The 23,270-nt window shown below is 41.1% G+C and overlaps 1 protein-coding gene across 2 annotated transcripts in view; it reads right to left on the bottom strand.

The window, feature by feature from the left end:
- The window catches only part of cdkal1 (CDK5 regulatory subunit associated protein 1-like 1), a 227,498-nt gene that overhangs the window by 155,431 nt on the left and 48,797 nt on the right, over positions 1–23,270 (bottom strand). For both annotated transcript variants that reach the window (XM_069693222.1, XM_069693221.1), the window contains exon 5: positions 1,379–1,475. In XM_069693222.1, coding sequence (XP_069549323.1) covers positions 1,379–1,475 — 97 coding nt within the window. The remainder of the gene's footprint in view (positions 1–1,378; positions 1,476–23,270) is intronic.

A 23,270-nucleotide genomic window follows, 5' to 3' on the forward strand; every position in this document is an offset into this window, starting at 1 on the left:
ACATACATGGCACTTTATTATGAATCTAATCATGTTACACGGTGGCATGTTTACTTAAATGGAATAACATTATTTATGCTAAAAGATATTTAATGTAACATTTGAGCCGCCCCCGATACGTCACTTTTAAGACAATGGCAGTACAGTGAACCCTCGCTATAACGCGGTTCACCTTTCACGGTCTCGCTGCTTCACGGATTTGCATCGTGCATTGAAATCACATTACGACTATATGTAACGTAGATATATTTAATGTCCAGTTCTATCTATTTCAATTGTAAAATAAAGGTTACTACTTCACGGATTTCGCCTATCACGGTTTCTATTTGGAACGTAACCCCCGCGAAAAACGAGGGTTCACTGTACTCGGCACTGGATATCGGACTGTTTCATTTATCGTTGTTCCAAAGGCAGTTTGTCTTATACACAAGCGAATAAATTCAGCATTATGAGAAATTAAGATTTCCGTTCTTCTGCTGTGATTTAAAAGGCAAATTCTGGACCTTTTTTAGGTTGGAGTAAACAAAGAAGGCATGCATATATGATACTTCACTAGCTAGACTAGCTCAAATAGGCATTGAATAAATACCTTCATTTTTAATGCATGGTACAGGCACTAATTCAGAAGTGCTGAAAATACAGAGTGAGAATGGAGCCGATGGCGTGTTTTGGCCCCCTCCGATCTCAGAATCAGAATCACCATGTTTATTGTTAACATCAGGCTAATCAGTTTTTTCTGGTGTGCCCTCTTGAGGAGTCCTCCGGTAACATGCAGAGTACAGAGGTAAGTATTTGAACAATAACGTTTATGACGCAAACAATTGTAAAAGCGAAGGCGAGGTTTAAAAGCAAGTATCTCCGGCCTAACTCTGAATATTACTAAGCTACTACAGGCTCAGGTTTTCTCATGCCTTTAGAGGAGGGAGAAAAGCAAAAACAGTTTATGCTGAGGGCGCCGTCATTGACATGTCCCTTCCCACTGCTGCCTTTGTCCACACATTGGACCTCCCTATAGAACAGGGGTGAAAAGACCCAATCGCTCTCTGCATGCAGAACTTTTTCCACCAGTAGGATCTGCTCTGCACGCAGCGTACCAGGCAGCAGTGTAAAAAGACAAAAATGGGCATTCAGATAGAAGAAACACAAACATGAAGACATAGCAGGTTGGGTGAATGACGGGTTAAACCATCTGTGAATGTTTGTGCGTCTCTACTCCTCAAAGGTTGCTCATTAAGACACAAATACAGACAAAGGGACACGCACAGACACACAGTAGACGTAACATAAAACCAACTGTACATTACCCGATACTTTCATTTAATATACTCATAGTATACCCGTCCCATAGTGCACAGACATACACGTAAAGTATACATACCCCAATGATGCTGAGACCCTTGAGGTACTCCATCCGTGGCTGGGCCTGGGGAACACAACCTGCCACTACCACCTTTTTGTCCTGTTCCTGGGCCTTTCTGTATAAACAAGAACAATAAATACATTAAAGAGAAGATCAATATCAGTATGCAACATTTTTGCACCAACAGTTTGCACAATTCCAGTTTGTTATTTAACCAAGGGAGAAAAAAAAAATACAACAACAACCATGGACCAAAGAATACAGTTTAGGTGAACCTTTAACTTTATGGCCCTGGACTGACCCCTTTACGACATGTGGTACAGGCTTCCCCCTGCGACCATCTGCGTTCATGTAACATGGGAACTTCACAGTGAAATAACTTAAGTTGACACTTTCCAATAACTATGTTCGTTGGCAGTAAATCTGTTTTCCCAAGCCATTAATGAAAATATCATGGGTTGATGGGGCTGAAATGAGAAAAGAAAGAATGATAAAGAGCCACTAAACATAACTGTGAAGTGTTCTGCCCAACAAGTAGCAAATTCTTCTGCATTACTTATGGTCAGGTTGACATATTTGTGAAAGCTTCTTGCTTCAGGGAGATTCTTGTTTGTGTTCTACCAGTGGCAGGTAATCTATTTCCTCCTAAAATCTTCAGGAGAGTGCGGAGAAGAATTTACTCAGTAAATCAAATTCCCGAAAATGTTGTGTGAAGTTAAATGGTCAGTTTATGTCTGATTATCAAACAGAAGTACTGTAGGTATTTTTTTCAAAATTTTGTTTAAGGTGAAAATAATTAATTATGTTACAGTAAATATTATACTTCCATCTTCTGATTAAGGCTACAAGATGTGGCTGAAAGCTGTCAAATAAATCTAGTGAGTGAACCATTTGTTAAAGGTCACATATTGTACTAATTCAGATTTCCATGTATTCTTTTAAATACAGCAGATAAAGGTGCTGTAGAAATACTGTGAAAGTATCAAAACACACATGCTCATGTCATATGTCTGCCATCAGCACAGTCCATTGTCCAATATTTGATGTGGAAGAAAACACTTGAGCTGCTATTTCTTCACAGAGCTAGCAAGCTACGAAACCAAACCTGTGTTTGGCCTGAGTGCAACACTCAGAAAAGTCAGCCAATCAGAAGAGAGGGTCAATGATATTACACAACCAGCCAGGTCATGGTAGAGCTCCAGAGAGAGGCTTAAGTGAGGAGATGTAAAACTATAATAAATAGCTTTTTTTTTTATTGATATCGCAACTAAAACAATAGAAAAAGTGTAAAATATGGAATCTTAAAGTATTTTGTGTGAAACTAATCAAATAAAGTGGACCAACAGTGCAGTTTTCAATAACCAATATTCTGTACTTAAATATAATTGTACTGTGTCATATTACAATGATAACATGGAGGCTGAAGCCAAGGAAGTCACAGCTTGGACTCTCCACTGGGCCACTGAGGAGTCACAAATGATTTGGTACTCAGGAAAAAGCTGGTTGGTGTGTGACGATGAGAACAGCATGATCTTAGAGCCCTAATATATACAGTGGGTACGGAAAGTATTCAGACCCCTTTAAATTTTTCACTCTTTGTTTCATTGCAGCCATTTGCTAAAATCAAAAAAGTTCATTTTATTTCTCATTAATGTACACTCAGCACCCCATCTTGACAGAAAAAAACAGAAATGTAGAAATTTGTGCAAATTTATTAAAAAAGAAAAACTGAAATATCACATGGTCATAAGTATTCAGACCCTTTGCTCAGTATTGAGTAGAAGCATCCTTTTGAGCTCGTACAGCCATGAGTCTTCTTGGGAATGATGCAACAAGCTTTTCACACCTGGATTTGGGGATCCTCTGCCATTCTTCCTTGCAGATCCTCTCCAGTTCCGTCAGGTTGGATGGTGAACGTTGGTGGACAGCCATGTTCAGGTCTCTCCAGAGATGCTCAATTGGGTTTAGGTCAGGGCTCTGGCTGGGCCAGTCAAGAATGGTCACAGAGTTGTTCTGAAGCCACTCCTTTGTTATTTTAGCTGTGTGCTTAGGGTCATTGTCTTGTTGGAAGGTGAACCTTCGGCCCAGTCTGAGGTCCAGAGCACTCTGGAAGAGGTTTTCTTCCAGGATATCTCTGTACTTGGCCGCATTCATCTTTCCTTCAATTGCAACCAGTCGTCCTGTCCCTGCAGCTGAAAAACACCCCCATAGCATGATGCTGCCACCACCATGTTTCACTGTTGGGATTGTATTGGGCAGGTGATGAGCAGTGCCTGGTTTTCTCCACACATACCGCTTAGAATTAACGCCAAAAAGTTCAATCTCGGTCTGATCAGACCAGAGAATCTTATTTCTCATAGTCTGGGAGTCCTTCATGTGTTTTTTGGCAAACTCTATGCAGGCTTTCATATGTCTTGCACTGAGGAGAGTCTTCCGTCGGGCCACTCTGCCATAAAGCCCCGACTGGTGGAGGGCTGCAGTGATAGTTGACTTTGTGGAACTTTCTCCCATCTCCCTACTGCATCTCTGGAGCTCAGCCACAGTGATCTTTGGGTTCTTCTTTACCTCTCTCACCAAGGCTCTTCTCCCACGATTGCTCAGTTTGGCTGGACGGCCAGGTCTAGGAAGACTTCTGGTTGTCCCAAACTTCTTCCATTTAAGGATTATGGAGGCCACTGTGCTCTTAGGAACCTTGAGTGCTGCAGAAATTATTTTGTAACCTTGGCCAGATCTGTGCCTTGCCACAATTCTGTCTCTGAGCTCCTTGGACAGTTCCTTCGACCTCATGATTCTCATTTGCTCTGACATGCACTGTGAGCTGTAAGGTCTTATATAGACAGGTGTGTGCCTTTCCTAATCAAGTCCAATCAGTTTAAATAAACACAGTTGGACTCCAATGAAGGAGTAGAACCATCTCAAGGAGGATCAGAAGAAATGGACAGCATGTGAGTTAAATATGAGTGTCACAGCAAAGGGTCTGAATACTTATGACCATGTGATATTTCAGTTTTTCTTTTTTAATAAATTTGCACAAATTTCTACATTTCTGTTTTTTTCTGTCAAGATGGGGTGCTGAGTGTACAATAATGAGAAATAAAATGAACTTTTTTGATTTTTAGCAAATGGCTGCAATGAAACAAAGAGTGAAAAATTTAAAGGGGTCTGAATACTTTCCGTACCCACTGTATATATATATACGTGATGGGAAAAAATAAGATGTACTTATCTACCTGTTGCTCAAGGATGTTTCTATTGTCTCATTTACGACGTCTCTGTGTCTTTATCTTGTGACCTACAACCGAACTCAGTACTAGCTAACCAGAAATACGAGAGGACATGGGGGGGTGACTGTCAGCTGTTTGCGAGACTTTATAAAAGCTGCCCTACGGAGGAGTGACGTCGAGCAATGCTGGACACCTCTCTTTGAGTGTACATGTATTTGCTCCTTCTTGCAAGAATAAATGTCCGATATGTTTGATTTTGAACGCAGCCTCCGAGTAATTTTTCTAACAATGTGTTAGCCTTACATGGGCATGTGGATGAGAAAGAGGCAGAGTGGCAGACAGATTTCTGTGACGGGGGTAACGGTAAGCCAGTAAGACTAACACCCACTGAAGAAACACGTTAGAAGAAATTCATAACATGTTTTTTTTTGGGTTTTTTTGTGAGAAAACAGGTTACCATAATTGTTGATGATAAAATCACAGCTTTAACAAAACCAGGGACTTAAAAAAACAAAACATGTTGAGTCTCAACAGTTTACAACGTCCATCATACATACATACGTACAACATGAAGTGGTCACTGGCAAGAATATGCACTGGTAAGGTATTTTATATTAAATTACTGGAAAAGCACAAAGACATCACAAACCCATTTGTTCGGATGATTTTAATCAAAAAGAGCTGTGCGGAGAATAAAATGGTGTAAAAAGCCACAAGGAAAGTGCGCACGTGTTTGAGTGTGTGCACGCGGATCTATGCTAGTCTTCACGTCACCTCCAGTTAGTGGCACTGAGATTCGAGACTCTCGGTCTGTCTGACAAAAGCTTTTGGAAGAGCTGCCCAGACTCTGCAATGAATCTTTAATAATGAAGCCTCCTGACAGCTGGAGTGAGCGGGAGGAGGAGGTGGGAGTGTGGGGGGTGGTGGGGTGCACGTAAGCCAGGGTGGAATCGCGGAGGGAGGGGGGGGGGAGCAATGAAGCTGGATGCAAACTGTCAGTTGTGCTTTAATTCAGACCGTGTTTGTATTCTTCAGCAAAACAAAGCGAGATAGTGATGGAGGAGGGTGTGTGTGTGTGTGTGTGTGTGTGTGTGTGTGTGTGTGTGTGTGTGTGTGTGTGTGTGTGTGTGTGTGTGAGGGAGCAGAGTGTGAAGGTAGAGAAATGGGAAGGTAGACAACTCAATTCATAGCCAGCTTACACTGTCACATTAATGAGGAAGAGGAGAGATAGATGAAGGCTCAAGTTAGTACAAATGAGTGGAGAGATCCGAGGCGGATTATTCAGAGCTGTTTGCATTGCGCAGGGTTGTTTTCGACACAAAGTCAGCTTTATTGGCCAAATTCATATGCATACATAATGAATTTGACTCCAGTTGTATAGAATTATTTTGTAGTGTGCGGTACATGTTGTATATTTTAATGTTCTTGCACACTTTCAGCAAGAATTTTCAGGAAGATTAATGGAAAGAATTAGAATTTAAAGGACCAGTGCGTGTAGGATTTACTGGCGGAAAAGCTGAAACAAAGAGTTGTTGTGTTTTCATTACTTTAGAATGAGGCCTTCATATCTACATTGGGGGTGGGGGGCGGGTCCTTTTCCATAGAGCCCACCAAGTTGCACCTCCATGTTTCTGCAGTAGCTCTGAATAGAATAACTAAAATACTGGCTCCAGAAGGCTTTTTGAGTTTTTTATCGAGTTTCATGGCCAACATAGATTCTCTTACATGCTTGGAAGTGGTGGGCGGAGAGATATGCAGCTGGTTGCAACCTCACTGCCAGATGCCACTAAATCCTACACACCACTTCTTAAAAAACAAAGAAAACTAATTACTGAAAATCCCAAAATGTCGGCTATCCCAGACTCATCCAGCGCACTCGGAGAAACGGCACTTCTATTGAGCTTCTGAAATGCACATTAGTGAATTTAAATTGACTGATTTTATCCACGGCATGTTGGGATAATTTTGGAGAGTAAGGAATAACAGCTATCTCAATTGTCTGATCTGGTGTGAATGGACCTTACAAAAAGACAGGGAGGGGTGCAGAAAACACCAGCAGTTTTGAAGACTGCGTGAAGTGAGACAGCAGAAGCCGTGAAAGAAGAGAATGTATCTGCTTTGAGTAGCTTGTTCTCCCCACACTGTTCGTCATGGAGAACTCACACTGGCATCACTGCACACACACACACACACAGTAGGGGTGCGTCTGCATAATTCACACCGTCTCCTCCCAAAATGCGCCAAACCTCCCTTTAATGCGCTACTCGCTCCCTGCCCACACACTCGGGAGCCAGAGCTGACACAGCGAGTAAGCAGACAGCGCCTGAGAGGCCGCCTCAGCGCCCCGGGGGGAACAAGCCAATCACATTGCACACAGTTCCTGGGTGGGATGAGATGGAATGGGATTATGCGATGCAGTTGCCGTGGTGATACTTTTGAGCCCAACCAAGCGCTCGTTGCCAGTGACCCGGACCGGAGCAGATGTCCCCCCAAGATCAGACGACGAGGTGTGTGTGCGTGTGTGCGTTTGTGTAAGTCTGTGTTTATGCGAGAGCTTGTACACACGTTTCTCCTTGACTTCCTTGGCACCTCGCCCTAAATCTCTACGGCCCTCTGTCAACTCTTTGTTAAGGCTCTCCATCGCCTCAAGACCACACACACACACACACACACACACACACACACACACACACACACACACACACACACACACACACACACACACACACACACACACACACACACACACACACACACACACACAGAGTCCGAACACCCACATGTCCCGAACATACTGCACATAAACATGCACATGGCCATGGCTGGCGATGCCAACCGTGTACAGCAGTCGATGCATACATGTGTGACCTCTGTGGTACGTATGTATGTATGGTAGCGAGCACTGTGCTGTACATACTGGTTTTTAACAGCTGAGTAAGCACAGTGAAGCAGTCAAATTAGACCAGACTAAATGTCCAAGTGAATGGATCAGGTTGACTTCAAGATCCCCCTTGCAATGAATATGACATTAAAATAACTGTAGGCATTAGATGGACTACAGCGTGTGACCTATATAGGAGCCTCTTCAACTTTATCAAAACAAAACCTGAAGTGAAAGAAAGGACCTTCCTTCTTGGATTATGGCCGTCTTCTATAGGGCCATTACACAACCACATCTGAAATGTAGTGGCATCCTCATATAAATTGAGCTGCAGTGCTGATGTTCTCAAAACTTCCACAAATGTCTCATATAATAATGTCTGTCTTTCAACATTAGGAAAAACGGCAAATAGTAGATATTCACCTTTTCCTTTTCCTTAAACATATCAGTTTTAAATATAGTAAGTGGTGTGCTATATGAAAAAAAATGTGTGTTGTTTAATATCATGCACAAGTATGCATGAATTGTGTCACTATGTTAATGTTGTCAAGTGTTGCCAGTCCAAATAAAGTAATCTAATATGTCCTTTAAAGTTGTCCGGAATATTGACAACTTAAAAGGACACATTTCTGAGACACAGAAACCTAGAAGCTCATCTAGAGAAACAACCAAAACAGGTTACCAGCTGTGAACTGTGTGTGTGTCCTCTCAATGACTCTCCCTGCTGCTCAACATCCTCAGCTCTATACAGATAGCTCCATAGTGGGGGAGAGGATGAGCTCATTACATACACACACACAGAGCCAGCCATATGCTCCTTAACAGGCATGTTGCTTAAAGGATGAGGTCATACTCTTAAAGAGTAGTGAGGCATTTTGTGTAACTGTGATTTACATGTCTGGACTGGGATTACAGATTACAGTTGGACAGCAAAATTGGTGCACAAGAATTTAGTGTGATGTACTTTCATGTTACTTTCGCTCCATCCCTTTTCTCCTTCCCCATATTTGACTTGTCCTTGCTCATCTGTCTCCCTCATCCTCTCATCTGCACTCCCGACAGTTGTTTCTGGGTGATTTGACAGGGAGCCAGCCACTCAGCACACTCCTGACCCCTCTGCATTAGCATAAGCAGCAAGGGGCAAGGTTAAGTACCCATCAAGCCTCAGTAATTAAGATGTGAGCCAGCGTGTGCATGAGTGTGTGTGAATACGAGGAAGTTAAGAGAGAGATAGAGTGAGGCCAAATGTATTTCATCTTCCATTTCATATATTTTCCACTTCCACAAACTTCTGCTTATACAATACTTCAGTCTTCGGGTTGGTTACTGTCCCCATTTCAATTCCACAAAGGCCATCACAGTCCAACTCTTTACCTTACTTACTTTTGATCTACGGGGTGTGTGTGTGTGTGGGGGGGGGGGGGCAATGTATGTTTGTTGGTTTCATGTTTTATTCATCGTTGTTTATTTATTTCCCTGTGTGTGTGTGTGTGTGTGTGTGTGTGTGTGTGTGTGTGTGTGTGTGTGTGTGTGTGTGTGTGTGTGTGTGTGTGTGTGTGTGTGTGTTTCTTTTAAGCAGCAGCAGGAAATGCATCTCCACTGACTGACAGCACAAACTCAATGAATGTGCCGAAAACACACTTTGTTATATACTCTGATGAAGAATGTAGCCTTTCTTCCTCTGTGAATAAGTGCACTGGCAAAGTTTACCAAAACAACTGTCAAAATACAAACAGTATAAATAAAACAGCAGCTAACTCTGGGCCGGTGGGATCTGACTGCAGCCGAACTAAACTAAATGAAAGTTGTTAACGTACTAGACCAGGATCCTGTTGAGATATAGCTGTCAGACGAGGGAGAGGGAGGAGGGACGGGAGCAGAGAGTGATCGACGGGAAACTGTCGAAAGAACGTCTTTATAAGCAAGGAGGGAGCGAGGAAACGAGGCGGGGAGTTCCTAACAGAAAACGGTTGACGTTAGAGGAGAAAAAAGGTGCGGAAACAGGCAGAGGGAGAGTCAGGAAACGTCCCATAGATACCGCTAACTGAGCTGCCAAACCAAACAGTAACCTTTGAGGTGCAACTCGTGTCCAGTGACTTATGTCATACAAGTCAAATGTCTGCTACTGCACAATGACAGAGGTAGGATCAACACTGGAAACTGCAGTCAAACATCAACCTCACTGTAGCTGAATCATAATCCGAATGTCTATACATACTTGATCTCAATAACGGGCATTCATTATTACATCCCTGCTAATTTTCTTGATTCAATCAAAGGACAAATGTCCTGAGTAGAGTCCGATGAATACTGGATTTTTAGGGCCGATGATGATATCAATATTAGCAAGTAAAAATGTTCAATGATGATATATCGACCGAAATGTGTTTATCAAATACTTGAGACAAAGATGTGTAATGGAAGCAGTCATATTTTAGTTGAACAATTAACTATATAGTCCAAAATTACATCGGTGCATTAAAATAGTGAAATTCCTTAGGAAATATTATAACTATAAATAGTTATTTTTAACTAAACAGTTATGTTGGCTGAGAACATCCGCCAATCAATAAATCGGTCGGGTCAATCACAAATCAATCTAAATTTTGAAGGAGACAGATTATGCGGTCACCAAGTTAGGAGGTGAAATGTAAAAGTAAATAAAATATGATTGATGTAAATATGACACTCGAGTAAAACCTAAAGAAAACCCAAATAAATTACATTTTTAAATCCAACTCAGCGGGATGTCAAAGAACAAAACATTTTTAAGTGGTCATTCAAATGTGGCCACCTTTTACATTCTCAGATTTAATAAGATTGTGTACATTAATTAGGATTGATATTTTTAATGTAAATCTACCGTGAATAGATTAAAAGCTAATTTGCACCTATAAAAAAAAGGTATGTATAAGAATATTCATCCATCCATCAGCTTATACCCACTTAACCTTTAAAGGGGGGCGGGAGTCTATCCCAGCTGACATTTATTTTATTTTTATCTAAATAAATAGGAACAATGGGATAAGTGAGGAGAGAAGGAAGAACAAGGGAGTGAAAACTGTCAATGAGTGAAAAGAAGGAAAAAAAGAATATCCAAGAGCTCATCTTCATCACCAAGTGGGGACATTGAGAGGAAGGATGAAAACAGGATTTAAAAGGAAATGAAGGGGGAGGATGAGATTTTATTGAGGGATGAGACAGGGGTTTGAGAGGTACAACTGCTGAATCCCCTGAAATCTCTCTCCGTCTCCGACAGGCATTCACACTCCGCACACACCCACAAAGTGTTCATCTGCTGCTGTGTTTCACAGGACAACCGGAGCCGACGCCCATAAAGAGACGGAATGAGAGCAAAACTGAAATTAAAGGGGAAAAAATGCAAAGCAAAAGACATGAAAACAAGGTAGGAAATCGAGATGGGACGTCTGGTTTAATCAATAGAAGATAATTACATGAAAGTAGGTCCATAAAAGTGAGTTGTGGTAAGTGATGTTAAAGGCAATATAAATTTGGACAACCTAAGCACCGAAGACGAGTTGTAAAAGCCTCATTGCCTGTTTTGTAACCTTGTTTTCAATCTACATGTTTAATAGCAGTAGATAGATTGAGATTGATCTGGATTACCACAACCATGACCACAAACCACCACGAAACACATCAATACCAAAAAAAAAAAAAAAATTGTTTCCAGTTTTGCATTTATTACCAATGTGGTTAATAAAAGCATTCACATTTGAGCTGTGTTTTACAGGATACAGCCAATCTGTTGACCAATCAATACACACCTATAACATGGCTAGTTTATGGCGAGCTCGCATGGCCTTCGGGTATATCAGAGATAGGATGCAGCCCAATTGTCAACACGGGCCTAGTAAAGGCAAGTCAGAGGAAATGCAAGGTTTTCAGATTATGGCCTTTAAAAAAAAAAAAAATGCCTGAAACACCTGCCCAGTGCTGCAAAAGGGAAGACATCTGTCTTGTAAAAATCACTTGAATGTGCGATAAATATTGCATTACTGTAAATGAGCTGTATTCACCGCTTGAATGCTTCATAATAGAGAAAATGCTAATAAAAAAAATAAAAAAATAAAAAAAGCAGGGGCAATGGCAAAGGCCCACACAAACATTGAGACGCACAGATGTGCAGAGAATTGCATTAGATATGAGCACTTGACTGAACCACAAACAGGGGGGGGGAACCTGGGAACTGAATCCTCCTGAAGAGCCCAAGAGTCCCATTTCTAATGCAAAGTACTACAATCTATAGGAGAGGACGTTACGGGACAATAATATGGTAGTTACCTGCAGCCTCAGGCCGTATTGGAAAGACAACTGCCATGTTAATAGTTTAGGAAAGGGAGGGGGGGGGGAGACACACACTCATAGGGAACCAGGCCTTTGAAGGAACAAGAAATGTTCCTCCAAAATAGAATCGTGTGATTATTAGAATGAACATCTGCAGGAAGTCACTCAGTGTAGATTAGGTTTAGTAAAATCAATTGTGCCCGGTAGAATGGCGGTTGTGTGGCAGTTTTAGCCTCAGACTAAACAGGTCAAGCCACAGGCCACACAGGCATTCATCATGCAAAGCTACAGCCACTCCCCATGAGGTCTTTTTGCCTTTGTGTGAATCAATCTGAAAATGTATGAGAATGAGTCTGGGGCATATAAGCGCTTGACTTCCTCTGCGTGTACGTGTGTGTGTGTGTGTGTGTGTGTGTGTGTGTGTGTGTGTGTGTGTGTGTGTGTGTGTGTGTGTGTGTGTGTGTGTGTGTGTGTGTGTGTGTGTGTGTGTGTGTGTGTGTGTGTGTGTGTGTGTGTGTGTGTGTGTGTGTGTGTGTGTGTGTGTGTGTGTGTGTGTGTGTGTGTGTGTGTGTGTGTGTGTGTGTGTGTGTGTGTGTGTGTGTGTGTGTGTGTGTGTGTGTGTGTGTGTGTGTGTGTGTGTGTGTGTGTGTGTGTGTGTGTGTGTGTGTGTGTGTGTGTGTGTGTGTGTGTGTGTGTGTGTGTGTGTGTGTGTGTGTGTGTGTGTGTGTGTGTGTGTGTGTGTGTGTGTGTGTGTGTGTGTGTGTGTGTGTGTGTGTGTGTGTGTGTGTGTGTGTGTGTGTGTGTGTGTGTGTGTGTGTGTGTGTGTGTGTGTGTGTGTGTGTGTGTGTGTGTGTGTGTGTGTGTGTGTGTGTGTGTGTGTGTGTGTGTGTGTGTGTGTGTGTGTGTGTGTGTGTGTGTGTGTGTGTGTGTGTGTGTGTGTGTGTGTGTGTGTGTGTGTGTGTGCACTGTCAACATGTTTGCGTGTTTCTGTGCAATCATTTTGATCCACAGGAGGAGACCGGAGGGAGGATGACATAGGTGAAAGGACATTCCTGGTTGAATGAACCCACACAAAATTAGTCCAAGCATAAACAATCATGATTGGTTTCAAGGTCATAAATTATTACAAGCAAGGGTTTGGAAAAGTGGAATGGCACATGCTCAGTGACCTGGAATGCATCAACAATCTTTGCAAACCAACATTTTTTATTTTTTTTCTATATTTATGGCCCAGACAGAATAATTACAGTCAAACGAGTACAGATTACAAAGCAGAGCCCAGTGAACCCGCAAAATTGTTTATTTGTACCCCAAAAAAAATATCTCCAAAACGATATTTTAGAAACCTCCAATCAATGTCAACTGTTGGAAGACAGAAAAGAAAACCAGCAACTGATGAGATTAAGATAGATATACTGCAGATTGCTAAAGATTACCTGAGAGAAAGGAATTTTCCATTTGGTGTGATCTTCTATAGGAGTAAGTTCAGCGGATGCGGGGATTTAAAAGGTGACCATGTATGATTGCATCTAGTGAAACAAACTGCAGCTCAAGACAAGACGAAGCAACATCGCAAAGTTCTTGGCAGCTCGAGTGAGAAAGTGTGAGCTTCTAGAGAAGACTTGCAAGAGATCACTTCACTGTCGTAAATCCTTAAAAACCAGGAAAAGACAACACTTAAGTCATATTACTGTAACATGAAATCCTAAATCTGAGATGATATCTCGTCTTGTGTCATTACATCGATATAATGTCAATATACAGTATTACAGAGCTCTGTTTCTAATTTGCATTCACAGCAGGAGGCATCACCACTTGCCTGTGACACTATAGCTCGGTCTCAGAGCAGCGGCAGACTGACAGCCCGCACAGTTAACAGAGTTGTTGAGGTCGATTCTGTGGCCTGATGTGTGTGGTCAGTGAACTGAAGAGAGATCTCCTGTTTGGTAGCTCCTGCATCGTGTCGGAATCGAGACAGCCTGGCGTTTCGCTTCACACCAATATTTCTGTCTTTATTTTCATCTCACAGATTGCACTGTTTTCTAGTCGCCTCTCCTTTGCTATCAAAGCTGTAATAAACTCCCTTACTGTGTCAAAATATTGTTAAAAAGACTTGTAAAAAAAAACGTGGTGTTTTAATGTTAACTGGTCAAATTACAATAATTGCGAGGCGTATGTTTTCGCACATTTTCGAAACTATTTCACGAGTCTTCTTTTGTTCTTACTTACATGCTTATTGCATATATATTTTACACATGCGAGTTGGTGCTCTGTTTCGTTATTCTATGTGAGCACGCATGCGAAAGCAGATATGCGAGTACATGTATAGTACGAGCGAGACTGTGGGAGACTCATTATGGAGCTAAAGTCTAAGTCTAAGCATCTATTCAGCCTGTTAATTTCCCCGGCTGATGTCTTTTCCCCCACACGGCCTGAAGTTACTCCATGGTGGCTCATCAGTCCCTCTAAAAGACCCCCTCATTTAACTGCAGTGCCTTATTTATTCTAAATAGCATTCCTTTTAAAAGCCAAGGAATGCCGTGTGCACAAAGCCAACTGTCTGATTAAATTGCAATGTAGGACCCCCTTATCTGGTGGAAATTAATTTATGGAATGTTAAAAAACATTTTTCTTTCTTGCTTCACTCTTTTCATTTGAGTCGACACCAATTAAAAGGAGGGTTCAAGGCATGGTTCATTACATTAGAAAAGAGAAGAAAGAAAAGGGGGAAATTGTTGGGAGGGAAAAAAAAAAAAAAAGCCTTAACAGGCAGAGGAGGTGATTTCTAAAATGCATTTGGCTTGTTAGAGAGACGGTGAATTTCTTTCTAGCTGGGGATGAATAGGTCTGCCTCGGCCTCTTTTGTTGAAGTACATTTGTTACATCTTTTTCTCCATGCTTCCCACACCTTTTATTCAGTAAAGACCATGTTGAACAAAAATCCATGGTCAGTGGTCTACAATACACATAATATGTGTTATTACACTGGAGTTCGCAAGTCACTTTAATGATACATTTGTGTGTCAGATTGAACCTCAGCTTTAATTTGAACAGTAAACATCCAGTTCCTGTAAAAGCCATGCAGACACAGACAACTGATGACGGCTTTTTATACCATCTACACAACATGGTTTATAACTGCTACTATTTACACCCACAGCGACTGCAAAATAAATTATACGTGTCTTTTTTTTTAAATTCTGAATATTTTATCTTGGACAAATATTATATGCAGGCAATCTCTGAACTCAACATATCTCTAGGTTTTTTGGGTTTTGTTTTTTTTCTCTTAAAGGAGCAGTGTGTAGGATTTAAAGGCAAATAGCGTTTAGTTTGCAGGCTGACACCAACCAAGACACGCTCGGTGGAAGAGGACCCGCTCGCTATGTAGCTATAAAGGGCTCATTCTAAGGTAATGAAAACTCAACATTATAAACTCATGGAAACAAAATTATGAATATTATACTCAATTTCTGCCAATAGATCTTTCTAAATTCGTCACACTGAACATCTAAGTCTAATTCGTATATGTATGATTAAATATAATATTTGCAACTTTATATTTTAACAGTCAGTAGTGTGTACATCTATAAATAAATTTAAAAAAATCTGCTTTTGGGCTTCTTGGCTGTTCAGACATTTGTTTTTGCTTTTTAAAAGAACACTGCAACCAAACTACACTATACACATATTTTGTTTGTATTATCTAGGAGCACATTATTAAAGTGAGATTTGACAGAAACTGCTACCAGGAAGCTCTGAAGCAGCAACTAAATAATCTCATAACCTAACCGCTGGATGAAAACTGCACTTCACGACAAAGTTTACACCACATGGGTCTACATGGCTGCATTAAGATGCTTTATGGTATCTCATTTGACGTGAACACATAGCCACACATACACAAAATATCGCATCACCTCTACACCCCAGTGGTATTCAGGCAGCCAGGGAATGTACAGTAGCCTATATTCCACATGTGGCCTTGCTTCCCCGCAGCACTATTCCTTCCATTCAGCTATCTGTCTGTTTGTTTACAGCACCTCAGAGGTTAAGGACTGCCCCGGGTACACTGAGGCACCAACCCACCAACCCCACGCTTCACAGAGGTTGGCATCTAGCTGTGTACTTTTCCAAGCATCCATCATTCTTTGCACATGTACCTATGGTGAAGTTGTAAGCCCCGGGCTTGTGTCACTCCAAATACTGTTGGGGGAAATTGCTTCATGGCCAGTTTGCCCCTGTCCATCTGTCGGTTATGTAAAATCAGAAACAAGCCTTCCTAAACTAACTGCAAGATGCTTCGAGGACAACATCTTGGAGGCACATGTGCACCTACCCGCCGATACTGGTGACATATATATACAAAACACAGTCACATGCAATATACACACAAACTCAAATCTTTATTACGTCCTCTGTCCTGAAACCCTTTCACTTGAACTTCTCTCATTCTCCTGCATCGTTCTCAAAGTTGACCGACCCTTTGTGCCGTCATCTGTTTTCTACACCCATCCTTTCTCTTCCGCTGCGTGCATCTCTCCTAAAAATCCCCCCTCAGGGTTTAAGCATAAGGCATGCAAAGGTCAAAGATCTTACTGTCATCTTGCATGACTTAATGTATATCAAACACGTCTCTATACTTTAATATATTGAATGTGGATGTGACATCCACTGAGAGAGACTGTAGGACTATTTGTGTCTTCGTCAGTGTTTACGGGTTGCTGGAGAAATGTTCTCGAATAATTCTGCTGTCACTTATAAGAGGATGAACGCTATTCCAGGGTGAGAGTGTGTCATCGTCTAGAACTTGCAGCGAGTACAAAGTGGCTGAGTAGCTCAGTAATTTCCAGTTCAGTGCTTGTTTAGTTAACACCAGCAAAATGCCAGCCTCTGGTACTGTCAACACAAAAAAAAAAAAAAAAAAAACAAGACCACGGCTCGACCGGGAGAATGCCAAAAGCTTACAGGTGCTCCTCAGGAGAACGCACAAAACTCGTCCCTGCTGTTGCCTTTTTCTCACTTACAGTTGGGCTTTATTAATAGATGATGAGACATGTAAAAACAGTTGCTGAAACAAACGTTAAAAGCTTCCCCCTCTGTGCGGGTCAACCTGTGTGTGCACAAGTACACAGTGAATATGCGTTGGTGTAATTTGGATACCCAAGTTTGTTGTGTCCACAGTGTATTTGTCTGTGGGTGAATATATCCAGGCTGATCATGTTTCAGTGTCAGAGCCCTCCGAGTGTAACTAGAGATACCTGATAGGAACACAGCAGCTGCTATGCTGGATGTTACCCGCGCACACGCACACGTCTTGACCAAAGTGGGAAAGAGGTACATACAGAGAAAAGGAGATATTGTACTGTTCTTGTCTTTCATGTCACAAAGGCCGTTTGACTGAAATCAGGAGAGACAGACAGTGAGAGAGGGGTGGAGCAGCAGAGGTAGGTAGGTGTGTGTGTGTGTGTGTGTGTGTGTGTGTGTGTGTGTGTGTGTGTGTGTGTGTGTGTGTGTGTGTGTGTGTGTCAATGCAGGTGAACAGAGGGTCACTGCAGTACTCTCCATATGCCATCTGTCAGATGAGCGACATCTCACGTTGACATTTCCCCACATTCGGTAACAATGTCAAACCCCGGTCCAATGCACCAGCCGAGATATACACATTAACTAAAGGGTCAAATTTACCCATCTGATGTACGGCTTATGCAAAGTTCTATTTAGTTATTGAGCTGGGATGAGGCAAATCAATACTCTGGGTCAACATGCTTTTAATTTGAAATACAATTCTTTTAGATCTGCATCCAACAATGATTTTATGAACAATGAAATACTGTTGATTCTTTTTTTTTTTTCCACTGACTGATTACCTGTTAAAGTCTATCAATACTCTCATACATGAATCCAGATTCACACATTCACACGTAGGAACTGGGCCCACATTTGTCAGACGTCTGGAAATTACGCAAGAAAATGCTCCGATGCACCAACTTAAGGATAAAAGGTTCTTTACAGAGTGTGAGTATAAGACATTTATCAAGTGACATGTTCCTACTTCCAACAAAGTGTCACAGAACATTTTAAAGCGAGGACACCATGACATTATGATCACATGATTACATGGCAAGGTTAACCAAAGCCATGTTAGTCTAATCTGTCCAAGGCTGGCTCTTCCAATTTGATGGCATTGTCAAGCATTTAACCAAACAAAGGAAATTACAAGAGTAGCATAACATTCTTTAATGTCCTTTATTTCAGGTGCACTTGCTTTGCATCCTGATGTGACCGCTGATCGACCAGCCAAGAGTAACCTACCAGTATCAAGTAATTTGTGCCCGTGAAATACTAGCGACATAAAACCGCAGAATTGGAAAGTGTCCCTGAACCAGGAACATTATGTCGGTGCCGCTGATATTTTTAGTTTTGTACTAAAACGACCAAAAGTCAGAAGACTTCATTTTGACCAAACATAATACACATTTTTGTGAAAAAGGCTGAGAATAAATCAACAGCATATGCCAAATTAAAAACTGCTAGGATCTTCTCTTAAACTTGAAAGACTCAAGGAGCTCCAAATAAATGTTTTATAAGAAAAGCAAGTAAAAGAAGTTCAATAAATTCTTTGGAGTACAAGAGAAGGATTCTTAAGATCAAAATTTTACTTGTAGCAATTTCAATGGCCTTTCAAGAAATCGAATTACAAGTAAGGAATTAATAACATTTGTTTCCCGTTTTCTTTTTCTTTTCTTTTTTTACTGTGATTCAATATGTGTTTTTTAACAGGATGTCTATTCAAATTTCGAAGACATGTCATCATAGAGCTGCCCCTTGATCAATCAAAAATCAAAAAGTTCTCGTCGCTCTTCCAACGTGCGCTCATTTCAGTAACAAAACTTCAGATCTCAGTCAATTTAATTAAGCCTGATATAAGCTAGACTCCTCGATGTCTCTCCCATTCGTTTTCTTCCCCTTCCCACAATTATCTCTCTCTTTCTCTCTCTCTCTCTCTCTCTCTCTCTCTCTATCTGCAAGTCCTAATGAGGCGCTAATGAGATCCACAGTCCTCTTCTGAAGGAGATTACAGTGAATTATGTATAAAGCTTTTAAATCACTGCTTTAAAATTACACAAGTGGGCCATGTAGCAACATGACAGCCTGGTGTTTTTATAAACGGACAGCACGGTGACAATGACATTTTTGTTTTACAGACATCATAGTGTGCCGTAAATATCAAATACCATTTTAAGGCTGTTGTTATTGTGGAAATTACAGGAATAGCAATATAAATGAATACAGTTATTACACTACTTTAATGAAATGGTGGGTGGACAAGCATTTTGTAATTTGGGAGCCACTGCAATCCTAACAAATCATTGACACAACACGGACATGAGACATAATCGGCCTTGCAGAGGAGACAGGTTAACGCTGCCATACATGAGACAGCATAAAACAATATCTCATAGTCCCAGGAATGTGAACTGTGAAACCAATAAAAGAGAGAAGGAAACAACATGGCAGGAGGTGGAAAAATGAAGGTGAAAGATGGGAAAGCCAGAGTCACTCGAGTCACCTAGAGAGCCCGTGAGGGTGCAAAAGTGGAGAGAAGACCGGTGAGGAGGGAATGATAGACAGAGGTAATGGTGTGACCTTGTGAAATCCTGCCATCACCTGCTGGGAAAGAAATGACCTGCAGGAGATAGCCCGAGTACACAACACATCGACATCTGAAAAAGGTCTCTCTACCCTCTAGCTTCTTCACTACCTCTTTAACAACTCCCAAATGACGAATATGTTACTTTCGTGAAATAACTAAACTCAATTAAAATGGAATAGAAATGACTCTGGTGGGTCGTCTGCCTTCATTAATTGGGAGCAAAATAACCTCACCCTCATTTATTCCTACATTGAATCCATCTTTTTATGTATTTTCTTCACTTCTTCCTTCCCTGGCAGCAGACTGCCATTTGTCTTCATCTCTCGCGCATTATCTCTTTAGCTGCAAATTCAATTAAATGCACCTTATTGCTACAAAATTTGAGAACGGTGTTGCTAAGGCATCAGGGTCATCGTTTCAGATTAAAACTGTTTAATGCTACAGCTGCACCAACACATCTGGTGTCAAATTTAACAAGATGAAGTTGTGTATGTCAGAGTGTTTTAAGACATGTGCAATGCTTGTTTTTGTTTTTTTTTCTAGTATAAGACTTTATTTTATTTTAAAAAGGAATTGATTATATAAAGCTCATTTGTCCCTCTTTGTTGTGTCTTAAAGCACTTTTATTCCATAAGAACTCAAGGATTCCTAACCTTAAACTATCCATAAACTGTACATTTTGAGAATGTGTAGCGCAAAGGTGGTTGGTCCTGTCTCTCATTTGCACTGTGTTTTATAAACTGTGGTAAAAGACATGCTTTGGACGCACTTTATTCAAAGAGCAAGAGTCAGACGGATGCTTTTATTTCTATTCAATATTTAGTGATCATTTTAGCTCAAGTTCAGGAGCAGGACCAAACCTTCTTCCCGTCTTATCTATGCCTTCCTTCCACGCATGCAATATCAAGCTGTCCACTCACGGCCATTTCTGCAAAACGCCTAAGGTACGAACAAAAAACAAAAAATACATCTGAAATGCAAGATTTTAACTCATCACCATATTGCCATTTATACAAGCACCCCCATTTTTGACACTGACTTTAACGTTTGGTTATTGGTCCTTTACCAGGGTGGTGCCCTGTGATTTTTAATAGATTTTAACAATTTAATGAACATGAATAAATATCTCCGATAATCATTCATACTATGCTAATTATCAAATCTGCTTCGTCTTGCACACAACACAGCTGACAGCCTCCCAGCTGACCTGTCAGCCACAATTTCTATGAGGACATCTTCAGAAGATCTACTTGTCACCAACCCTTCTCAACCTCCACAACACTGAAAACTGAGCCGGGTTACCTGAAAAATCCTTGAAAAAGCAGAGCTTGGTACACCCGGGAATACTGACCGAGACCTACAAAGACCGGACAAACAAACATGTTCACAGAAAAGAGCATAAAACGTACAACTGAGTGAACACAGGGAACGACTGGGCAGTGAGGACAGGATCGCCCACTCACGATTATCTTGTTAATTGCCCCAAGTCCAACAAAGGAGCAAAACAACTCGGCCGTTTCTTTACCCGTGTTTCCTTTGGCTGACACTCAAGTGATGTGATCAACTTATCATTGTTAGCTGTTCAGACTGAACACTGAAGGAAAACAACAACAACAACAACAAAAAAGAGTAAGCGAGGCTGGAATTTCTGAATTTGATCAAGACTACCTGTGTGTGTGTGTGTGTGTGTGTGTGTGTGTGTGTGTGTGTGTGTGTGTGTGTGTGTGTGTGTGTGTGTGTGTGTGTGTGTGTGTGTGTGTGTGTGTGTGTGTGTGTGTGTGTGTGTGTGTGCGTGTGCATCCTGTCACAACAGTGGACAGAAGTGTCCTGGGAGGCTGAGATCAGGCCTACCACACGCCTCTCAAGGGGAAAACACAGTGACACAAATGAATAGCGTACAGGTGGGGAGTTATGATGGGAAATAACTTCATAACAAAAGAAGCTTGATCTGTTATTGATCACAAACACCAATTTACTACAGCTCATATTATCTCAACATTGTGAAACTAAAACTCACTGTTATAAACCTTAAAATACGTTTTTGAATCATTCGCGCAAGTAAAACAAAACACATTTTTGTACGAGGGAATGCTTGCTGGCCTGTAAAGTGCTCTATAAAAAGTACATTATGGTAAAATTGCAATAATGTGTCTTTATTATGATCACCATTACCAGCAGAGAAAAAAAAACCACGAACAACAAATGTAGTAAATGCAATAAATCACTCTTAAATACACAACCTAACCAAACAAGAACAAAGCCCACTCCAATATGACTTCTAACACGAATGATGACATAGACTGTGCACTAAGTCACCCTGATCAATGGTTCTCTGGAGTACACACACACACCCATGTGTATATATATATAGTATGTGCTAAGACCCGCAGACACAGCCAGGTGATTCATCAGCTGCGGCGAGCATGACCTCCAAAACCTTCTCAGTGACCTCTGACCTCTTCAACATAACCTTTTCCAAAGGGTCACTGCAGATTTATCAAACAGCAATAATGAGCATTACAACCGCCATCACTCACTAATGTTAGCTCCCTCACAGGGAAAACATAATACACAGGCCAAATAAAAATAACAACGCCCTGTCAGCCTCCTGCTGAGACCTCCCATCTCAACATATTTCACCATTTTCTTATTAAAGCTGACAGCTGACGTTGTCTCTCAATCTTGCACTCCTGCCCTGCTGCTTCACTCTCTGTCTTTCCCTTTTACCTTTGTCTTCAATTCCCCAATCATTGTCTTTGTCACATATTGTACCACACACATACTACACATGCAGTCCCATCAGTGGTGGCTTATAGAAAACTGACAGTGTGATAGCAGCCCGTGGGTATACTGCGTCGCTCGGACTTGGTGAAACACAGATCTTTGCAACTCAGCCGCACTGAAACTGTGACAGTATTATTGATATCTGTTGTAATTACAAGCCTGAATGTTGTGCAAGGCAAATTGATGACAGCGTTGTATCAATGACCTATCTGTTTTGTTGATTTGGCGATTAAAGGCCTATATGCATAATACTTCCCTTTCTATAATCTATAGGAATCATGATCGATGAGAACAAACTAGCGCCAAACCCAAACTATAGGACTGTGGAGGTGGTGGTCTCAATTCTTAGCACTTTCACTGTCATGATGAGAATAATGCCACTTTAACAGACATATAGACTCATGAGATATGTATTTTATGCAAAAGATGTAATCCATAAATGACAAATCTGAAATGTTTATTCAAGTATCCTACAGTTACTGTCATTTGAAAGGTAAAGCCTCCACCAGCCTTTACCACATGCGCAAGTCGAGTGTCACATCTCTTAATAAGACATCAGTGTTTCCTGAAACGTGTAAGAATCGCATGACAAGTCCATCATACCCCCTACAGAGGGATTTAGCACCCCTTCATTCCGTTAAAGCTCACACAACATGGGGACTGATTCGCCACAAGAAGAGAAAACAGTTAACATGAAACACTGGTAATGCTGTCATATCACAGTGGGCTGATGCACACAACGTGCCATGATATCGTCTTTCTCTGTTTTCCCTGTCAGTCTCTGTATACAGTATAAGTCAGGAAGGTGGTATTCTAACACTGATACGGCTCATGAATATAATATACATTTTATTGCATTTATTCACGCATTGTGCCACTGTTTAGCCAACTTGTTTTAAATGTAGTACCAAAGCAGCAAGCAATAGTAAAATATATATATATATATATATATATATATATATATATATATATATATATATATATAACAACAAAATACACATAATATAACAACAACAAAAAACACCAATCACAAAAATTCATTCAACACATTGCATT

The sequence above is a fragment of the Brachyistius frenatus genome, unplaced genomic scaffold, assembly GCF_029030835.1.
Source record: "Brachyistius frenatus isolate BFR_SWC_R1_liver_20210118 unplaced genomic scaffold, ASM2903083v1 Contig_14, whole genome shotgun sequence".
Lineage (NCBI taxonomy): Eukaryota > Metazoa > Chordata > Actinopteri > Embiotocidae > Brachyistius > Brachyistius frenatus.